Source organism: Mauremys mutica, chromosome 6 (genome assembly GCF_020497125.1).
Source record: "Mauremys mutica isolate MM-2020 ecotype Southern chromosome 6, ASM2049712v1, whole genome shotgun sequence".
In the NCBI taxonomy this organism is placed as follows: domain Eukaryota; kingdom Metazoa; phylum Chordata; order Testudines; family Geoemydidae; genus Mauremys; species Mauremys mutica.
This window is the reverse complement of record NC_059077.1, coordinates 2,278,279-2,298,732: the sequence shown is the minus strand read 5'-3', so window position 1 is coordinate 2,298,732 and position 20,454 is coordinate 2,278,279. Positions and strand designations below refer to the sequence as shown.

General features: G+C 57.8%; 1 protein-coding gene across 1 annotated transcript; it reads right to left on the bottom strand.

Moving 5' to 3' along the window:
• Positions 1 to 906: 906 nt before the first annotated feature.
• FANCG (FA complementation group G) lies at positions 907 to 20,195 on the bottom strand. The gene is made up of 14 exons (XM_045020619.1): positions 20,004 to 20,195; positions 19,763 to 19,853; positions 18,544 to 18,675; positions 17,650 to 17,843; positions 16,199 to 16,352; positions 14,442 to 14,572; positions 12,403 to 12,549; positions 11,424 to 11,584; positions 11,067 to 11,133; positions 10,108 to 10,448; positions 9,850 to 9,890; positions 8,621 to 8,785; positions 8,024 to 8,156; positions 907 to 6,192 (listed from the first exon to the last, which is right to left on the bottom strand). The coding sequence occupies exons 1-14, from the start codon at positions 20,154 to 20,156 to the stop codon at positions 6,081 to 6,083; spliced, it is 2,022 nt and encodes a 673-aa protein (XP_044876554.1). The 5' UTR covers positions 20,157 to 20,195; the 3' UTR covers positions 907 to 6,080.
• Positions 20,196 to 20,454: the final 259 nt, after the last annotated feature.

Genomic DNA, 20,454 nt, shown 5'->3' with positions numbered 1-20,454 from the left:
TCAGGGATTTGATGGTAATGACTTCTGGTCCTCATGCTGGGTATGTTTACAGCTTCTAAGCTAGTTTCAAGTTTTTCCATGTTGCCTCCTGCCTTTTTTTCTGCTGTTTAACTAGTTCAGAGAGCTTTGCTATCTGTATAGCTGTGGGTAGGGTAGATTTAACTGTCTTTAATCACAGATGCTGCAAGAGGTTCTTGTCCGTTAACCCAAAAAACAGCGTCTCTCTCATATTTTCATGTGTTGCAGTCCCAAAAATCATAGTTTTCAGCCAATGGATGCAGAACTCTTATAAAACATTCAACATTTTTTCTTGGTTCTTGAATTCCCTGGTGAAAACATGCTCTTTCATAAGCCACTTTTCTCTGAAGTATTAAGCATGCATCAAACATCGCCAAAACTCTTCTATAGTCATCTTTGTGACTGTCTTCAGTAAAGATAAAGAGATGGTCTGCCTGCATCCCCATGGCATAAGTTAAGAAGATTCCTGAATATAGGGAGTTTTGTAGTCCATTCTGAAAGCCTATCAGAGGTGAAGTTCTCTGCAACACTGGTGTGTGGTAGTTGATGAGATCCTGCAACCTTTGATCTTTCTCTTTCTGTTCTCATCTGGCCCTAATTTACTTCTGACACCATGCCATGTACACCTTGTACATAACAGTTGGCAGAGTTGCTACTGGCAGGTCAGGCTCTTGTACCAGATATGGACCGCCTACAGCACTCCCTCCCCTGACAGATGTACCGGAGATGGGCTCACTTTAATGCACTGCCAGCGATGGGTGCGTGACCCAAGGTTTTCAGAACCCAAAGCAGTGCTAACATAACTGTTTCACTCCAGGCGGCATCAGGAATAAATCAATGGGAACACAGCGCTTTCGGCTGATGAAAGATTAATACAAGTAAGCGTGCTCTTATCTAAAACTATTTATTAGATTTAAGCACACACAGACATAAGCAATAGGTTTACAACATCCCAAATAATTACCTAAAATCTGAGATGGTATCAAGTAATTAGCAGCAGGTGAGCGATGGCCGGTCACTTCCCTGCCACTCTATTATCTAGTCTTTTTGTAGCTAATTTTTACAAAACACACAGCTCATAGTGACCCCTACTGGGCCATCACTTCTCCTAACTTCAATCAACTACTTAACAAATCATTCCTAACAGTCTGAGCTATAAGAAGCTTTTATATTAAGGGCACCCAAACTCAAGGTCTCCATCCACTTATTTTCTGTCAGTCTCCAATTGTTGACTCTTTTCTCCCCTCCTCCCATTGGCAGAGCCTGCAGCTGGTATCTGACCTTGCCTCCAGAAGCCCTGCTTGTCCAAATTAACCCTTAACTATGTGGCCTTCTATTTTATTAATTCATGGTGGGTGAATGCAACAATATGGCTGCAATTAGCTTGATCAAATTCTGGGGTAACACCCCTCAATTCTGCAGCACCCCCTGGCTTGAAGTGGTTTCCATTATATACAGGGTCTACAGTTTATTGCTCTCAGCAGCCCCTCTAGAAATCTTGTCCCAGCACCCCGCCCTAGTGGCTGAACAGTGTAATACAGCTTAGCATTGCATTACAGTGATTGTGGCAGAAGGAGAGGAAATGGATCAATGCCAGTGATGGGGAGATTGATCCAATGAGCTGTCGGTACTGAACGGCATGTTCTGCCATGTTCACTCTCAGACCAGATCTGCACCAGGAGCGCTTTGCCAGGGTGGCTATACCGGGTTACCAGTCCAGCGGAGCACCCGAGTGCAGATGGAACAAACCCGACAAGAGTGCAGTATTGCTCCTACAACAGCACTCGCACTAGGGTCCTTTGCCAGCACAGCTCTGTTGGGCCAATCACCCCCGGGCTGGTGGAGCTGTGCCAGCCAACGTGCAGTGTACACTGTGCTATTCCTGCAGCTAACAAATGCTGATTCTGTCAGCCCCACCCCTGGGAAACACAGCCACTCTGCCTTTGTGACTGCAACTCCCCGAGCCGGGCCACAGGGAGCTGAAGGGGCATCACTGACATCACCAGTAACTGAAGCCTGCCAGTGGCAGGGCAAAAAATGACATTGTCCAGGGATGTTGCTGGCCAGGAGTAGCATGGAAAGGGTGGGGCTGATCTGCCGCCCCCACCCCCCGCCATGGCAAGAGCACCCTTAATGTTCAGATCTGCTGCCCTGCCAACAGGGAATTCCCCAGCTGAGCCATCCGTTCAGTCACAAAGCCAGACGGCACCCCCTGGCTCTCGCCATCCCGCTGGCATCACTCCCCCACCCCGCGGCTTCAGGCCCCTTTAGGGGGTCAGCTCCTAGCCCGTATTTTGGGAGGCACATAGCACAGCTCTGGGCACGGGCAGAAATCAACGATGATCAAGGGCTGCTGTCGTTCCCTTCCCAGGGCAGAGCAGCAGAGCCACATCATCCCGGAGCCCGAGTCCTGTCCCACCCAAAGGCAGAGGCAGGCACAGGACCAGCTGGAACTCGGCTCTCAGCTAACTGGATATAAACAAGCACCCAGGTTGCCGGCCACCTGCTGCAGTCTGTGCCCTGGGCCGTGGCGCCGACATTCCGCCATGTGGTCAGGAGAGGGCAGCAAAGTCCCTGTGTGCACATGCCAGCTCAGCGCAGTGCTTGATGCTACCACATACAGCTGGTGTGGACCCACAGCAGCGCCGGCCCTGCCTCACGCCGCCCGCGTAAAGCGAATTGGAACCTCCCCGGATCCGGCTGTTACCATCCAGCCCCAGCACAGCTCCACGCCTAATCTCATCTAAGAGCGGCACAGCCCACGTTCTCTCCTCCCACTGTCCGCCTCCGTCTCTGTGCAGTGCCCAGCACGAGGAGGTTCTGACTCTGACTGGAGCATCCTAATGGTATCTCCCTTCAGCTCCCAGCCCTGACACACACAGGCATCCCACAATGTCAGACCAGGGGCATGTCCAACACACATGCCACGGGCCCCACCCTGGGCAACGTCGCCATCAGTGACGGGCTTTAAAAGCTTATGTCGTGTTAACCCCCCTATAATAGCACAAAGGAGATTAATGCTCATCTCCTTCTGCACCAGCCAAGCGCCAGGTTAAACCCTTACCCTGTGCAACAAAACCATCAGCCTCTATGCCAAAAATGCAGGCAGGCAACCAGGGGAATGAGCCATCTTAACAGCAGCCTGGGGGCCGTGCCGTGCCATCTACCCACCACTGTTCCAGAACAGTCTGCCAGGCCCTGCTCGGGTCTCTGCTGGCAGCAGTCAAATTCAGCCCCTGCTGCTCTCCAGAGCCCGCAAGGGCCAGCAGGAGAAGAGTTTATTCATGCAGCGGGCTGGGGACAGGGATGGTTACGGAGCCCTCCAGTAACCTATCAGCATGGGAGGGATTGGCACTGGATCAGCCTGTTTCCCTTCCCATGGTGGAACGTTGGCAGCACGTGCAGCACTGGCCCAGCACACTCTGTGCCCTAGAGAGAGACAGCCCCCATTGTGTCAGCACCCCATGGCCATGCTGGCTCGCCGCTGGCTGGAGGAGCTGTTCAGCACTGCCCGAGCCCCGAGGCAGATCCCAGCACCTGAGGGGGAGAGGAAACGTGCCCCTAGGGAGAGCAGAGCAGGCCAGAGACAGGACACCTAAGGTGGAAGTGCCTGCCCTGTGCACATGTGCTGCTTAGACAGATTCAGACTGGGAATAAAGTGTAAAATTTTAACAGTGACAGTAATTAACCCCAGGAGCAGTTTACCGAAGGGTGTGGCAGATTCGCCATCACTGGCCATTTACAAATCAAGCTGGGATGTTTCCCTAAAAGATCTGCTCTAGTTCAAACAGCGATTAATTAATTCATGGCCGTCTGAGGGGCTTGAGTTATACAGAAGGTCAGACCAGGTGGCCTCAGGGGTCCCTTTTGGCCCTGGAACCTATAAGAACCCTACGCAGACAGGGACACCGTGCCCTCCCCCCAGAGCCCCCGCATCTGTGCAGGGAGAACCCCCAGCATCCTCCATTGTTCACCTTCCTACCTTAGCAAGCACCGGAGCCACCCAGCCCCTGGGGAGAGGAATGGGACTGGGGGGCCAGCCAAGCTGCAGGTTTGCAGCCCCCTGCAGAGCCGACCCGGAGCTGCCCCCTCCTAAGGCCAAGCCCCAGCCTTCCCTGCAGCACCAGATGAGGCCCTGGGAACTGAGCGCCTGCCTGCTCTGCACCATCGCTCCTTGAAGCTTACCAAGTTCTGAGCCTCGCTGATTGCCTGTGGCAGAGAGTTCTGCAGACAAATTACACTTTGGGAAAAACGATTCCTTCCCACCGCCTTTCAGCTCCATTTCAGGGGTGGACTGATCGAACTCTACTGCAGTTCTCATTGATTAGACAGTTGCTGTCCTATCAGTTATTCGGGGTGTCAGTTTTAGCCTCCTATAGGTTTGTTCTCTTCAGATTAATGAACTGATTCATTACTTCCCTGTCCCTCTCTGTATTTTTCTTTGGTAGAGAAGCAAAACATTTATAGGAGAACACTTACAACTACTGGAGACTGTGTCTTTGTCCTTAAAAACACGAGAAATGTTACTCACTTATAAATTAGACAAGACAAAGAGTTGAAAAAACGGGGGCACAGGGACGATACTGGGGACTAGCCCCAGAGACCTGCGTGTGTTGGGGGTGGGGGTGGGGGTGAATCTCCCCAGTCAGTCTCACCCTATGTGCTTGGAGGGGGAATATGTCCCACAGGCACCTCAATCTAGGAGGGTCCCCCGCTTGGGGGGAGGGGGTGTCTCACTCCCTCACTCTAGGAAGGGTCCTCCAAAGGGCAGCCCCCGCCCCCTAGCTCTCTCCCTGAGGGTGTCACCCCCTTCCTTAGAGGCTCAATCAGTGGCCCAACTGCCATTGCTTCTCACAACTGTGCCCCAGGTCCATGCTTGTGGCAGACTGGCCAGCTAGACCAGCCCCCACACCACGGTCACACATCTGCCCCCCTCACACCACAGGTGGTCGTGACTTTGATTGGCCAGGAGCCTATGCACTTCCCTCCTGATTGGCCAGGCTGCACACTCCCTCCCAGAGACCCCCTGACTCAAGAGACTCAGACCCTGCAGCTAGAGGCACCCTCCCCCAGCCCTTCCCAACCCATGGAGCAGAGATCCCCTCCGCAGCTCCCCACACAGACCATGTATGGCCAGCCCCAGGGAGAGCTCCTGCCCCACACTGGAAATCAGCCCACCAAGCACAGAGAGCCCTGCAGTTCCCAGCGCACCTGCCTTGTGATTCCACATGGAGCCGATTCTCTCCTCCATGCAAAACCCTTCCCCACCCCCCAGGGCAGCTAGGTCTGATCCCTGTTCTCCCCACAGCCCAGGCCCGGCATGTGCCGATGCAGAGCCATACCTGAGCAGATCCCCTCCTGCCCTGGCCTGACAATCCAGCCAGCACAGCCATGGCCTCCCTGGTCCACAAGCTCCCACCTCTGTTGTGACATTCACTGAAGAGAACACACGTACCCTGCCCTGCCCCTGCCTCTCTCCGCTGTGACATTCCTAAGCTGCCTTCACCCTGAGAACTGCTCCCCACTGCAGCCCCTGGGTGCAGCGTAGTTGGGGGAAGCTGCTGTGGTTCAGACAAAGGCAGTGGGGGAGCTCGGTTTCAGGAGCCAGGAACGCCCATGTTTAGTGCTGGCTCCAGCGCCAGGTCAGCAGGGAACAGGGGTTAGCACTGCAGCTTGCCCTGTCTACACTAGGTGATAACGCGTTAAAACACACACCTGTACTTCTACGGCAGGCATGGCCTAATGGATCCAGCATGCAGGCAGCCCCACTCTCCACGGCGAGGGGACAGAGGCAGGAAGCTCGTGCCATTCCTGACAGCACACAATGCTTCACTCTTAACGTAGACAGTCCAGGCGAGGGTCAGAAGAGTGTGCATAAGCCGAACACACTGGGACGTGGCCTACTCCCACGTCCTTTTTATTACAAAAAAATAGCTTCATTGTGCTTCAGGGCTTTGGCTAGGAAGAGTTCTTCTGCCCAAGGGCAAGTCAGAGTCCTGGGAAAGCCGTCAGAGCATAATGCTGTCCTGCTGCCCTCTGCAGGGAAGGAGATGGGGATGGCTCTAAGGATCCTGGCCACTGGTCCTCAGATAGTCCTGCAGACTCCTAGCAAGAGACTCGTCGTGTGGGAGGTTCACCTGCTTTAGACACGACACCAGGTACAACGGGTAGGGCCTGAAAGAGACCATGGGACCGGTTAGGGAGCAAGGCCTATTTGGGTACCGTACGAAAGGACAGCTGGTGGGGAAGTGACAACAGCTGGGATGGCAGACACCCGTGACAGCGACGCTCGGCTTCTGAAACCTGCCCGAGGCGCTGTAACCGACCCACGGCAGCATTCCAGTCTGAGCTGCCTCTGGAGACGGGCATGGGCAGGAGAGAATTCCTAGCACCAGGTTCATCCCACACCAGTCTGTCCAAGCTCCTTAGTCCCAGGGCAGGAGCCGCTTCAGCTCAGACAGCAGCCCTGGGGCAAGGGGTAATTCTGGCCTCACCACATACTCCATCCTCTCCACCCAGGGCTGGCGAGACAGGCTGCGGCCACACTAGAACAAAGGTGTTTTTAACATGCTAAAATCCTAGGGCAGACAAGGCAGCCGTCATTTTAGCTTGTGCTAGTGGGTGGAGATGAACCACACCGGGGAATGTAAGGTTCACCCCCAGCAACAGGCTAGAATTACAATTTGGGCTGTCGACAGTAGCATCTTAACACCCGGTAAAAACAGCCCTTTTCCCAGTGAAGACACGGCTGTACAGGCCGCGGGGGTTCCCGAGGGTGGAAGAGGGAAATAGGGGGTGTTATTAGCACGATTCATAGATTCCAAGGCCAGAAGAAACCACTATGATCTAGTCTGACCTCCTGTAGAACACAGGCCAGAGAGCTTCCCCCAGATAATTCCTAGAGCAGAGCTTTTAAAGAAACATCCAATCTTGATTTAAAAAGTGTCAGTGATGGGGAATCCCCCCATCCCTTGGTAAACTGCTCCAGAGGGTATGTCCCCTCACTGTTAGAAATAAGGGACAGCTTTTCAGTCTGACTGTGCCTAGCTTCAACGACCAGCCATCGGACCGTTAGACCTCCCTCTGCGAGACTGAAGAGCCCAGTATTACAGATTTGCTCCCCGCGTCGGTACTTATAGACTGATCCAGTCACCCCACAGCCTTCCCCTTTTGAAGCTAAGCAGACTGAGCTCCCTCAGTCTCACTATACGGCAGGATTTCCAACCCTTTCATCATTCACGGGGCTTTTCTCGCATCCCACTACAATTTACCAAGCTCCTTTTTGAATAGCAGGCAGCACCGGATCTGAAATCACTGGGATCCAGCTTGAAACGAAGCTGGGCTCAGGGTCCCCAGCAGAGACAGCACTGCAGTTTTGGCTGTCAGGCCCTATTCCCTGTTCCACAAGGAATCCTGTGCCCTGCTGGATCCTCCCACCTGGGGGCTGACCCTCCTTCCCACCTATGGGCTCCATGCCAGCTCCCTCCCCTGCCCATAGACACGCCCTCCTGAAATCCGCCTGCTGACTTCAAGCCCAACAGGGCAAAAAGACATGGAAGCAGCAGGTCCCATGCTAGCCCAGAGTGAAGGTTTGGGGCTCTCTCCATGCTCTGCTGCAGGAAATCCAGCCTGACCTGGCCCTCAAGCTCCCTTCGAGCCGGCCGGTTCCCAGGTGTCAGTCCCAAGCTACTGCTCCTGTAGGCTCTCAGGGGAGGGGTCAGCTGGGCAGTGGCACACCCTGGGATCGATGGTCCGGAGCCACCTGTGTGGGCAGCAGGTGAATGGGCTGCAGGGATCTCGCTGGGAAATGAACGCCCCAGATGCTGTGCAGTGGGCTCAGCTCTGCACCCTGTATGGGTTGGAGGACCCGGGTGCAGGTGTGGCCCAGAGCCAGGCAAGCCCTTCGTGCCACACAGCGCAGAGCACTTTGGTTACCTCAACCTGGCAGCTCTGGAGCTCGCGCCTAGGCCTAGTAATAGCCGCAGCCACCAAGCTCCTTACACACCTCCCCGGTGCTTCCTGCTGTCCGTCTGCCGGGGCAGCGTCCGCGTGCAACTTCTGCCAGAGAGCAGCAGCTTCCTGCCTTCGGTTCAGCTTCCATAGAGCTCGCAGCAGGTGAGAGGTGGCAGCAGGGTCACCTGCAAGACACACAGGCACCTCAGCCAACACCGGGGACTGTGCAGATTAGGGAGAGTCCTGTGGGGGTTTCTGAACCATGCAGGAGGCTGAGAGCCAGGAGTGGCACAGCTATGGGACAGGGAGCCTTTCCCAGCTGGGTCACTGGCCCCCAACCCCACCCCCGGGCTGACAGGCCAGCACCTTTCACCAGGACAGTTTGCCATGGAAACCAAAAGCACTCTGGTGTATTCAGCCAGGCCTGGTCTGACTGGGCTGGAGGCGGCCTTGCTGAATGGCACTGCAGCTGGGAGGGAACCCAGGGGATTGTCAAACCAGTTCCAGTGGGAGAGCATCACAATAACTTAGCAGGCTCCATGGCTTATTGGCTACTACAGAGCGGCTTAGCTTCCTGGGCCCATAGCGCCAGGAAGTCAGAGCAGGCCACAGGCTACACCCCACCCCCAGCAATACGAGCCTCTGGTACCTGGGCAAACTTGCAAACTGTGCTGGAAATTCATCAAAGCTTCTTTGTCCCGACCCAGCTCCTGGAACTGGGAGCCGCGTCCGAGGAGAGCCAGCAACCTGATCTTCTGGAGCACCTTTGCCTCTGCCAGGGCCTCTGCCATCTCCTCACTGCTATGGATGCTGGCTGGCATGGAAAGAACACCCCACACGTGGCTGTGGTGTCTGCTGGGCAGCGCTCCCTACATCCCCAGGCTGGCAGCGCTGGCCTGTGGCTATTTCCTACTTCCCTACCCCTTTGAAAGCTCTGCCGGGAGGGCAGCACTGGCTCCCAGCTGAACACGGTGCAGCAAAAAGGCTTCCGGTGTGGATCTTAGCAGGCAAGAGGCTGGGGTCACAGGAAGGCCTGTCCAAGAGACTGGGCAGGGGACCTCCCTGAAGGGAAGGGGCCCAGGAGAGGCCGCAGGGCAAAGGCAGGGAAGAGTCCAAAGCAGTTTCCTGTGCAGCATCAGCTGTGACTTAACGGTGGCCAGCAGAGGGAAAACGTGGCTTGGGCTCTTGTGATTCCTCATGGTGTGTAAAGAGACTCTGCCAGGGGAGAAGCTACCTGCTGGTTTGCACCGAGGCTCTATTGGGAATGACAAGTCTGGCGTTTGCCTGGAGAGCTCCTTGAAGATCCCTGAGAAGTGGGCTGGGTGCTCCCCCTGCCCGTCACTGAAGAGGGAGGGGAGCTGAATGAACAGCAAAAGCTGCTCGTTAGCCTTTGGAATGAACGTCATTAAGGGTTTCAATCAGCCTGACTGAAGAGCCCTTCCCCGCACAGATCCTGCAGGGATGGAGGCGCATAAGGACCACCCACAATTATCTCATAACCGGGCTAATTCTCCAGGAAAAGCCACTTAAAGACCTAACCCCAATCGGTTCCCTGGAACCTGGACTCTCCCCATGTCTCCTCAAGCCACAGCTGTTGAACTGTCCTTAGCGGGTGGTGTGAGAACGCAGGCAAAGAGCAGAGCTGAGCTTCTCCCACCCCACCAGCCAGTCTCTGCCAATGCTCCAGAGCAGATCATGGCTCAGGGCAAGGAGCCAGGTACTTTCCTGCTGGGCGTGGAGCCTTGTTTAATCCCCCTATCGCTACTGAGCGTTACCATGGCGCTTTCCACGTTCAGAGCCCCGGCCAGGCACTAGCCAGCCCCCAGGCTGGTCCCTCCCACGCAGGAACCGCAGCGGGCGGGCTGGGCTGTACCATACCTGCGCTCACGAGCTGGACTCTCAGGAGGACATTAAGGCACCTGCAGGGGAAAGGTCAAAGTCATTTCTGTGCCATTTCCCAGTAGGTGTGGTCACATCAAAGCCATGTGTCGGCCCAGCCCAGCGTGAGAGTGCCACAGCCAACACCGCTGAGCTCGATGCTGACCCAGAGCCACTGCACGGGGGGCCCCGCACCTCCCACCCCAGCCCCTGGCTGCAAATGGCCCCACAGCTCCCCTCCACGGCAGACGGAGTCACCTGGTAAACCGTGTTATGGCTTCCTTGCTCTCCCCCAGCCTGGCCCAAGCCCAGCCCTGGTGCAGATACGCAGCCGCCCTCCACACGATGCAGCGCAGGCTCTCTCTCTGCTGGGGCGGGATGCCAGGCGCAGGGGAGCCTGCCCTGCCTGGCGCCTCCCCTCCAGCACCGGAGTCCAATTCGATCCGCAGCGTCTCTGGGATCAGGTCATCCGTTCGACTGATGATCTCCTCACACACAGCTATGGCGTCCTGGTACCTGCCAAGCTGCTCGAGGGCGGACGCAGCTTCCAGGAACACCTCCGGGATCCTGGGCAGAGCTGACCTGCCGTGCAGGGGCACCTGGGCAGCGAAAGCAACAGCGTCACCCTCAGCACCACCTAGAGGACTGGGGGCAGAGTGCGCCACCCGGCACTTGGGGGGGGGGGCACCTCACGGGGCTCAGCAGCAGCCACTCCACAGGCTGAGCAAGGAGCAAGTGCCAGGGGCTTCCGAAGCCAGCGGAGACGTGGGGCCACAGCTCTCTCATGCACACAGCCCTAGGCCAGAGCTGTCGCGCAGTGCGCGCCTCGGCCTGGCCGGAAGAGGTGCCGAGTGCTCACAGCTGCAGGGCAGGCACACAGCCTCTGGGTGTCTCACGGCACCCAAATTTAGAGTCCAGTTTGAAAACATGGGGGCGGGGCCCACGTACTGTGTGGGTGAGCCTCCCCCCCATCCATTCCACACGGCCTCTCGAACCCAGACCAGGCCGTTAGCCTTTACTCTGCCCCCTCATGCTCTGCGGCTCGGGATGCCCTCCAGGGAGAGGCGGGGGCTCGGTCCCTGCAGAGACTCCGGGGCAGGTAGAGGACATGTTAGTTGGAGGGATGCAGGGAGCTTCCCTGCCGAATCCCAGGGAGTCCTAGGACGGGAACCCAGTCACCCCAACACACCATGTGGATTCCTTCCCAAGAGGCTTACCTGGTGCTGCGGCCCCTCCTGCAGCAGAGCCAGAAGATCCAGGTAATGCTCCACTGCCTCAGCCACCCTGCGACAGAGAGCAACGTGAGGAGGTACCTCAGGCAGCCAGGGAGCAGCCTGGCCCTTGGGGGACAGGGACGACCCCAAGGAGAGCAGCAGGCCCAGGCCTGACAAGTGCCAGCAGAGCTGTGCAGGCAGCCTCCTGCTCGACTCTAGCCAGTGGTACTGGTCCCCGCCTGCAGGGGGGTAACTGCTGCTCTGTCACCACCGGACCCAAGGGCGATGCTGAACAGGGGTTTACCTGGGCGCCCAGAGAAGGGAGGGGCCCAGGTGAGCAGGGGGTGGGGAGTACTTTACCTGCCAGCCTGGAGGCATCGCTGCGCCAGCAGGTACTTCACTTCCGACGGGTGGCTGCGGCTGAACAGGGATGCCAGGGCCGGGGTGTGAACAAGGAGCTCCGTTCGGATTAGAAAGCAAGGATCGATGGAGACAGCCTCCTGAGCGGGGGTCTCCAGAGCCTGCGGGGGGGAGGAGAAACAGACCACATGGTAGATCCCTGCTGGCATTCCTAGGGAGCGGCAGTCAGTTCACCTACAGACATCCCGGTCCAGACAGTCTATATCGCGCACTGCTCCGGAACCATCCCTCTCACAACCTCCCACCGCTGAAATGCAGCCACCTCTGGGGTGGAGAACAGAGGCAAGCGCCTCAGTGTGGAGAGGACACAGGCAAACTCCCGTGTTGGGGGATCTCTAATGGCCACTCAGAGCAGAGAGAATTAAAGATCAGTGCTCCCAGAGCAGCCTGGGACAGGTCCCCCTTGGAAGGGCAGTGGGCTTGGTCAGCCCTGTCCCGTGTTGTCAGGAGCTCGGGAAATCTGTCTTCAGTCCCACACTTGCACTTCATTACAAACCAGGAGCTGGAAAATTAACTGTCTACTACGTGCCCAGTGAGATGCCCATGCTACACGTGCCCCCTCACCACCACACGCCTGCCACCTCCTAGTTAATACACTTGGTGAGATGTACCTTGCTCCTGCGGCTGGTCAAACAGCCCAACCCCTGATTACCCACCACTGGCCAGCGTCCACCTGCTGAGCAGGGTGCATCAGGCAGCAGGGCTCTCCCATTGCTAACCTGCGTGCTGGAGGCCCAGCATGCCTGAGGTCGTGCCTGCAGCAGCCACCACTGGGCTCTGAGTGGCCAGGCCGCCCCCGCCCCGCCGCAGGGGTAGAGTTCATGTTGGAGGTGCAGGAGGCTCTGCACAGGCACAGCTGGACCAGAGACATCAGTGCAGCCACCTGGCTTGTGATGCTTCACCTTGGGAACAGACAAACCTTGTACAGCAGAGCCAGGGCCTCCAACTCTGCGTCCGTCTCCCCCAGCTGGCGGTACACCAGCGCCGCCTGGGACAGGGCAGAGAGGCACTGGAAATCCACCTGCAGCGCCCGCTTCAAGTGCTGAAGAGCCGTCTGAGGCTTGCCCTGGGGGCGGGAGAGAATCACACGCAGCATGATCAGTCACTGCTGACATGGCTGGAATATCACCTGGAGAAAAACCTTCCAGGGAACCTGATCGCTGCCTGAGGAGGTCGCCCTGCCCCCAAAGACCGGGGGAGCGGAATCAGAGATGCCCAGAGCAGCCACCAAGCTGGGCATGGAGCCGTGGGGGATGGTCTCAATGCTGGCTAACCTGCACCCCTCTCACTGCCCAGCCGCAGTCACCTCCTGGCGCTGGAAACCCAAGCCCAACCATCTGGCACTCTAGTTTCTAGACCACATCCCTGGTTTGGCAACGCCTCCCCCACCCATGCCACTCCCTTTGATGCACACCCCTCTGCAGACTGGGACATGTCCCAGTGGTGTCAGCCAGGCCAGATGGCACGGTGGGGACCCACCAAGAACAGCGATGGCTCTCCCGGATGGATTTGGGGCAGTAAGCACCAGACTCTCCAAAGTCACATCTCATCTCCTCCACTCTGCCCTCACCTCCAGCCCCACTGCTGCCCCTGGGCTCAGCACCCACAGATGTCACTGATGCTCAGCACTTTTCAGGATCAGGGTCTTCGTAAGCTTCCACACTGCCCTATGGGAGTGGGCCTCCCTCCCTGTCCCACTGTGATCCTCCTCACCTTCTGCTTTCCAACCCCTTGGACTGCACAGCCTCAGCCCTGGGCTCACACTTTCCTGCTCAGGGACAAGCAGCCCACCCTAAGCAGCTCTCCCAGGGCAGGAAGAACCATACAGGTTTGTCCTTCCAAGTGAGAGACCCTCAGGGCAGGGACCCAATTCTGCAGTGATGAGGGCCAGGCAAGCACCCAAGACTCAGTCACTTTGAGCCGTTCTGTTTGTCAGTCACTCTGGGAATCAGAAGGAAACCAGCTCCTCAGCCCAGCAAGCCCCAGGTCATGCTTCCTGCCATGTCAGTACAGGATCCGTCCTCCACAGAAACCACCACTGGATTTCCCTCTGGGACAGTGGGATCAGAGACCAGGGAATGGACTCGGACTTGAGAGCCAGAAAAGCCCTGCTGGATCTGCCAGTCCTTCTCCCAGGCACCAAGGCAGATTGCTCCCCGCTGGTGTCTGGGTCAGTGCCCCCGAGCAGACCCCCCCATACAGACAGCACCGGAGGAGGGGGGGTTCAGCACAATCCCCGAGGGGCGGTTTGCACATGGGCTCCTACCAGTCGTGTTACCAGGGTAACTGCACCTCTGAGCATCCTTCTCGGGTCTCAGGCCTGGCAACTGACACCTCCCCCCTTTTATCTGTTTCGTGTTCCTTTCAGCCCTCTGTGCCCAGCACTGGCAGAACAGCTGTGTCCCTGGAGCCTAGAAGCAGGCCAATGTCCTCTAATCGCCTCCCCTAATGTTTCTTTGGACGTTGCTTATCAAGATCCATTATGTTGCTTCCTTGCTTGTTTTTCCAACAGCCCACTATAAACTTCGATCAATACATACCGGCAGCTCTAGCCCACAGTTCTCCAGTGACTCCAGGTCACTCACAGCTCCCTCTTCCCAACCGGTACTCTGCCCCTCCTCTTCCACTGGGATGGCTCCCTCTGTGCCGGGCCCTTGCCGGGCACCAGTGCTCACCTCCCATCGAGCTGGGCTTGCGCTCACACCCCTGCCACGGGGCAGGGGGTATTCAGGAGGCAGCAGACACTGGCTGGTGCAGCCAGTCTTGTTGTGGGAAACTAAGGCAGCAGCTTCCCAAGGAGGCTGGGGGCCCTGCACCCCTCATCCAGTGCAGCACACGTGTACAGAACAGACGTGCACCCAGTCTCCTCCCACGCCGGCTCTGCTCAGGGCGATGGAGGCACTGGCCCTTGGACCCTCCCTGCCCCCGGCTAGAGGGAGACAGGTCCCATCTTGTTACCATTTGCTGAGTGCAGCAGCCGATGGAGGTGTAGATCTGGGCCAGGACCCTCTTGGAGCAGAACCCGGATGCGGCTGCCTGGAGCAGGGAGAGAGCGGTGGGGAGATTTCCAGCCTCCAGGCCCTGCAAACCTGAAACACACACACAAAATGTTCACTCTGCTCCACCTCCTTCGCCCCCGTAGGCTCTGCTTTTCACGCTATCCCGCGGGCCTGGAACGGCGCCGTGACCAGCACTCCCTGCACCCCCTCCCATCTGGTCCCACGCAGCATTCCTGCTTCAACGACCCTCCCCACTCAGTGCATGTCCCACACCACGTTATAGCCGTCTGCGCCATACCCTGCCATTGCCATGGGACTGCGACCTCTCCTGACCCTGGCAGCTCACTGCGCAGCACCATGCACGTGTTATGGGAACATCACTGCCATTGCAACGAGGATTGCCAAGAGCCAGCCAGGCTGAGCAGGGGCGTGCCAATCCCAGGAGGATTCATACTCCCCTGCAGAGCCTTAGCCGAGATGCTGCCGGGGAGCAGGCAGGCAGGGTCAGCCAGGACTGTGCTGGGGCTCGGGGTGAGAGCTGAAGCCTGCAGCTCAGTGGGATCATTCCGACTCTGGTCTCCAGACCTGCCCCCTTCTCAGTCACTAACTGAAACGCTCCACTTGCGTCTGGGCCACTGGCCGGGAACCCGCCTTGGGACAGTCATTTATTGTGATCTATTTATGCATTCAACTCCTCACACGCTAGGCATCATCCTGCCTGGGCACTACCCCACCTGCCTGAAACTGCCTCCCAATTAACATCTGTCCCACACCCTCCCTCTCTTCCTGAGGGCACAGCAACCTGGGAATTTTCCAGCTATAATGCTAACCCCTGGGCAGTGCTGGGTCTTCTGGGCCTCTGGCCGGGAGCTCCACAGGGAACGGACTCTGCTGGGAGTCTGGCATGTTTTATATAGTGCCGTGTGTGACAGCACTGACTACCTCCCTCGCTAGCCGTCTCAAGCCTCCCTCCTGACTCTTTCAGGCAGCAGGTGGAACTCCGCCTTTGGGCCCAGTACAGTTACCTAGGACTTGGGGAGCCCTGTGACATTGCAGGGCAGGGCAGGGCTGAGCCGGGGAGTTGGTCACAGGTGGAGACGAGGAACCCCATGATGCTGCAGGGCAGAGCTGAGCGAGCTAGTGAGTCACTGGGAAAGACGGGGGGCCCCATGACATCGCAGGCCAGGGCTGAACCGGGGAACAGGTTACTAGGAGAGACTGGGGGCCTTGTGATGCTGCAGGGCAGGACTGAGCCAGGAACTGAAGTAGGGAATTTACATGCACATCTGAGAAGATATTAGCGTTTATAGACTCTCCCCAGGTTACACAAACCTGACTTACGCAAACCCGCACTTGCAGAAAATGTTCCCTAAGTGTTTTGTTTGTTGTTTTTGGCGTAATTGTCAGGTATACATCCCTGACTTACGCAAGGCGTTCTGGAACGCAACGCCTTGTGTAAGTCGGGGAGCGTCTGTATTCTGCAATTCTAACTCAAATAAGAACATGAAGAGCAGGAAACACGTTTCCTTCAGGAGCAAGGCTGGTTGCTCAGCTCCTGCACCCACCACAGGGAAGGGAATGGCTGAGGTAACTCCAGCTGGCGACAGCACAGTGCTGGCAGACTCGGATGGCAGTAGGGCCAGGAGGGTGGCTGGCACTGCAAGGGGAGGAGCAGCAGCACCCTGCCTGGGGCTGGAGAAGGCACCTCTAACATACCTTGCAGGAAGGCAGCCGAGGTCCACAGTATCTCTTTCAAGTCCTTGGTGCTCTGCACCACGAGGGGCGATGTGTCTCCCTCAACAGGCACACTCCATGCCTTGAGAAGTGCAAGGAGCTCATTCTCACCCCCGTGGGCAGAAGGCAGAGGGTCCTGCGAAAGGCGCGGGGAGAGAACATCAGCGGGTTACTTAGCACTGGAGGCACCAATCCCAGGGACCAGAGAAAGAGCAGGTCTGGGGGCTGTATTGTGCCTCTTGAGCCTTTAGACTGTGAGCTCCATGTGCCCGGACCACGCCCCACCGCATCCTTCCTCTGGCCTCTTTCCTGCAGCGATTCGCACACTCGCTCTGGCAGCAGCAAGCTCCTGCTGCACTAGATCAGACCATTAGTCTGGTATCCTGCCTCCCTGCCCCGGATGAGCTCAGTGCGCTTTCCAGGGCTGCCCCTAGCACACCAGCATGCATGGGCAATCCATTTGGAACATGAGAGAATCCCAGAGGAGAGATCCTTTGTTCCACGAGCCCTGTGTGTGCGAAATACCCAGACTCCCCAGCTCACCCCTATTGACACAGCCTCTCTGCTGGAAGAAAAGCCCTCGCCGCCTTTCCAGTCAGCAGGAAACAGTTACCTCTGAATCCCAGTCAGCAACTCACTCGCTACAGAAACTGCAGGTCTGCTTACGAACTTCCTTTCCAGTTTGCTTGGCGACCCTGCCAGGGATCTCACTGCACTGGGCGTTAAGAGCCCACAGCAGAAGAGGACTGTTTGAGAGTCATTCAGTGCACTTCGGGCGTTAGGAGAAAGTTCTAGTACCAGTGAGAGAATTATTCATACTGAATGGGGAGTGCACAGAGGGGCTCGAGTCTTTTGTTGACACAGCACTTTATGCTGGATGGTTTTATGACAAATATTCATACCAACTTGGCCCTCTCTCACAGACCTGTGGGCATTTATTTAGGCCTGCATAGATACTGCTCTAGCGTATGCTACAGCCATTCAGAACTCACTGTAACAGCAGGAAATCAAACTCAGATCCTCTTGGTCTGAAAACAGACCCCTAGCACATGAACTAGTTGTGCACGGGTTCTGCTCTCAACATGCAGGTCCGAGACTGTCCCAGACAGGGTGGAATACACACCTGGCCAGCTCATAGGCATGACATGAGTAACCAGATTCATGATCCTGGGTGCAAAGTGATACCTGCAAGGGGCAGAATGGAATCCTTCCCCTCCAGTATGGGCAGCATCACATTAGTGCTCAGGTGCTATACCGGGGCTGGGATTTAAGCTTTCCTCTAAAGCATCAGGTAGTGGCCACTACGTGAGTCAGGATATGAGATGAGAGAGACCCACGGCACAGTGCAGTACATCAAATCTCCCGTACGCCAGCCAGCGGCTAGGTCCCTGCCCCAGCACTGATCCGCCGCGGGAGAGGCCCCGTGGCGTTACCTTGGTGTCACTCAGGAGCCGGAAGAGACCAGTGACGCTCCCCAGGCAGTTTGCTGCCAGCCATACCGCCCCCTGCAGAGCACCCAGTCGATGCAGAGGCGCACACAGCTCTTCCGTGGTCACATCCTGCAGCACTTTCTGCCAGAGCTCCTCAGTGCTGAGATCCTGCCCAGACACCCCACAAGCCTCCAGCACTAGACAAGGAAAACAGTCACAGGACAATGGGTCAGTCTGCTCAGTGACTGATCCTGTTCCAGCAGCCTGACAGAGCCTTAGCAAAAGAGAGGCCCTGCCTTGGGAAGGGACTAGACATGGCCTGGAGCAGTGCAAGCGCCATTAACTCTAGGAGCAGCACAGAAGAGCTTTCTACCTGCTATGGTCCAGAGGACGAGCACCCCAAAAGGGGAGAGGGGAACAAGGGCTCTCCCACGCAGGCACTGAGGAATGATGAGTGCTCACATTACCAACATTCGGTTGTATCCCAGCCCCCGAGTCAAAGCTGCAACATTAGCTTTGCCGACTCCTGCTAAACACTCACGTCTGCCAGGAGGGAACCCACTTGAACGCTATCAGAGTCTCCCTCCCTGAATTTCAGCCCATTTCTCTTAGGCACCCTCAATCCCAAATCACTGTAAGTTAGCAACACTTCTGTTTGCACTGTGCTACGCTCTCGGGCTCTTCGGGCTTTTTTAAGCTTTTCTGTTCCCCTTGGAAGCCCCAAGTCTCCAGACTCCAGCACACGCAGAACACTGCAGCTGCCACCTTCACTCACCCCTAGCCTCAGACAGCTGCCAATGCCATTCATATGAGAGTGCAGAGAAATCACCCCTCCCCGGCCTTGCTCCAGCCAGCCTAGTGACCTTGCCTCTCAGACACACGGGACGTTTTCCTTACCCCTAATGAGCCCATGGTTGATTCTTTCTGCTTCTCCCTCGACGAGGCCATCGGACTCACTAACAGCAAAGAGCAGGGAGTTGTAGAGAACAGTAAGCTCCAGAGAAAGGCTGGGGAGAGCAGCCGGCAGCCCTGCAGTTAGAGAGCAATGCAACAAGAGGCTAGCTGGATGCATGAAGGGTGTATCAAACAGCAATCCCTATCCAAGATTTCATCAGGCTGCCCTGCACCAGCAATTGATAGTTCCTGCTCTGGTCCTCAATACACTGCCTCAGCCCTAGAATCACACAGAAGGGAACAGCATCAGGCAGGTATAAGAGCGTAGGTTACCTCCAGAATCTGGAAGTGTCAGGCTGTCTGCCTATGCCTCCGTTTTCTTCCAACTGGTTAGGTATTCCGGGGTTTTAGTCCTCAGGGACAAAAATTAGAGTCTTTTCAGCCATTCTAGCAGAGCATCAACAGACACTTGGCCTCCAGGGTGTGGGTCATGGTTTCCATACACTCTCTCTAGTGGTGCTGTCGGGAGACACCGACCCTGGGACAGCAGTGGGACTTATTCCCAAGAGTGACCTGCCCAGGTGTCTGCCAGAACCACTTGCTCCTTCATAGAATATCAAGGCTGGAAGGGACCTCAGGAGGTATCTAGTCCCACCCCCTGCTCAAAGCAGGACCGATTCCCAACTAAATCATCCCAGCCAGGGCTTTGTCAAGCCTGACCTTAAAAACCTCTAAGGAAGGAGATTCCACCCCCTCCCTAGGGAACCCATTCCCGTGCTTCACCACCCGCCTAGTGAAATAGTGTTTCCTAATGTCCAACCTAAACCTCCCCCTCTGCAACTTGAGACCATTGCTCCTTGTTCTGTCATCTGCTACCACTGAGACCAGCCGAGCTCCATCCTCCCTGGAACCCCCTTCAGGGAGCTGAAAGCAGCTATCAAATCCCCCGCACTCCCCGGGTTCCCAACACCCACACTCCCTGCAGGAAACCTGCCTCCGCAGGCAGCTGCTGCGCCCCCCGGGCCTCTCCCTGGAGCCGGGCCACCCGCCCGGCCCCTGCGCGGGCCCGGAGCCCAGGCCAGGGGTCACCCGCGGTGGGTCTCCGGGGTCGGTGCCGGCTGCGGGGTGGGGGGGGGGGTGAGCAGCACCCAGCGGCGCTGCCCCGAGACCGGCCGCCGGGCCCCCGCGCGGAGCCGCCAGGCCGGGCCGGGCCCGCTCCTACCTTGGATCTTCCGGAGCAGCGAGTCGAAGGCGAGTCGGCAGCGCCGCGCCGCCTGCTGCGCCGCGCGGCCCGGGCCCGAGGAGCGGCTGGCCTGCAAGGAGGGAAGCCGCGGTCAGGGTCAGGGTCCGGGTCCGGGTCCCGCTCCCGCCGGCCGGGCCAGGGGGTCCCGCCCCGCCCCGCCGCCCCCCGCCCGGCCCCAGCCCCAGCCCCAGCCCCGGCCCCGGCCCCGGCCCGCGCCTACCCGCCAGCCCCCGGCCAGCCCGTCGTTCTCCTCCGTCCACGCGCGCAGGCAGCCGGCCCCCGCCGGGGCCTCGCGCCGGGCCCGCTTCGAGCCGCGGGGCCGGCTCCGCTCGCCGGAGCGCGCCCGGCCGCGGGGATGGAGCCGCTGCGCCATCTCCCCCTCGGCCACGCCCCCTCGCCGCTGATTGGCCCCCGGCCCTCGGGGCCGGAAGTGCCGGTTGCTAAGGGAGCGGCGAAGCGGAAGGTTGGACGTGGCTCTTGCGTCTCCGGCGTGGGGAGCGCGAGGCGCAAGGTAACGGGCGGGGGCGGAGTCCGCCCTGGCTGGGCGTGGTCAGAGCGCGGGCTCGGGGTACGGTGGCCGAGGAGAGCCCAATCTCTGCCCTGGCTGCTGCTGGAGCAGCGCTAAGGCTGCCCTGGGCTCTGCCCCCGCGGCCGGGGTGCAGCGCCGAGAG

Coding starts and splice junctions, on each gene's coding strand:
- FANCG (XM_045020619.1), bottom strand. CDS start 20,156: ATGGCGCAGCGGCTCCATCCCCGCGGCCGGGCGCGCTCCGGCGAGCGG. Junction 14,573..16,198: donor CTCGGCTGCCTTCCTGCAAG/GTATGTTAGAGG, acceptor TGTGTGTTTCAG/GTTTGCAGGGCCTGGAGGCT. Junction 10,449..11,066: donor AGGAGGGGCCGCAGCACCAG/GTAAGCCTCTTG, acceptor TTCGCTGCCCAG/GTGCCCCTGCACGGCAGGTC.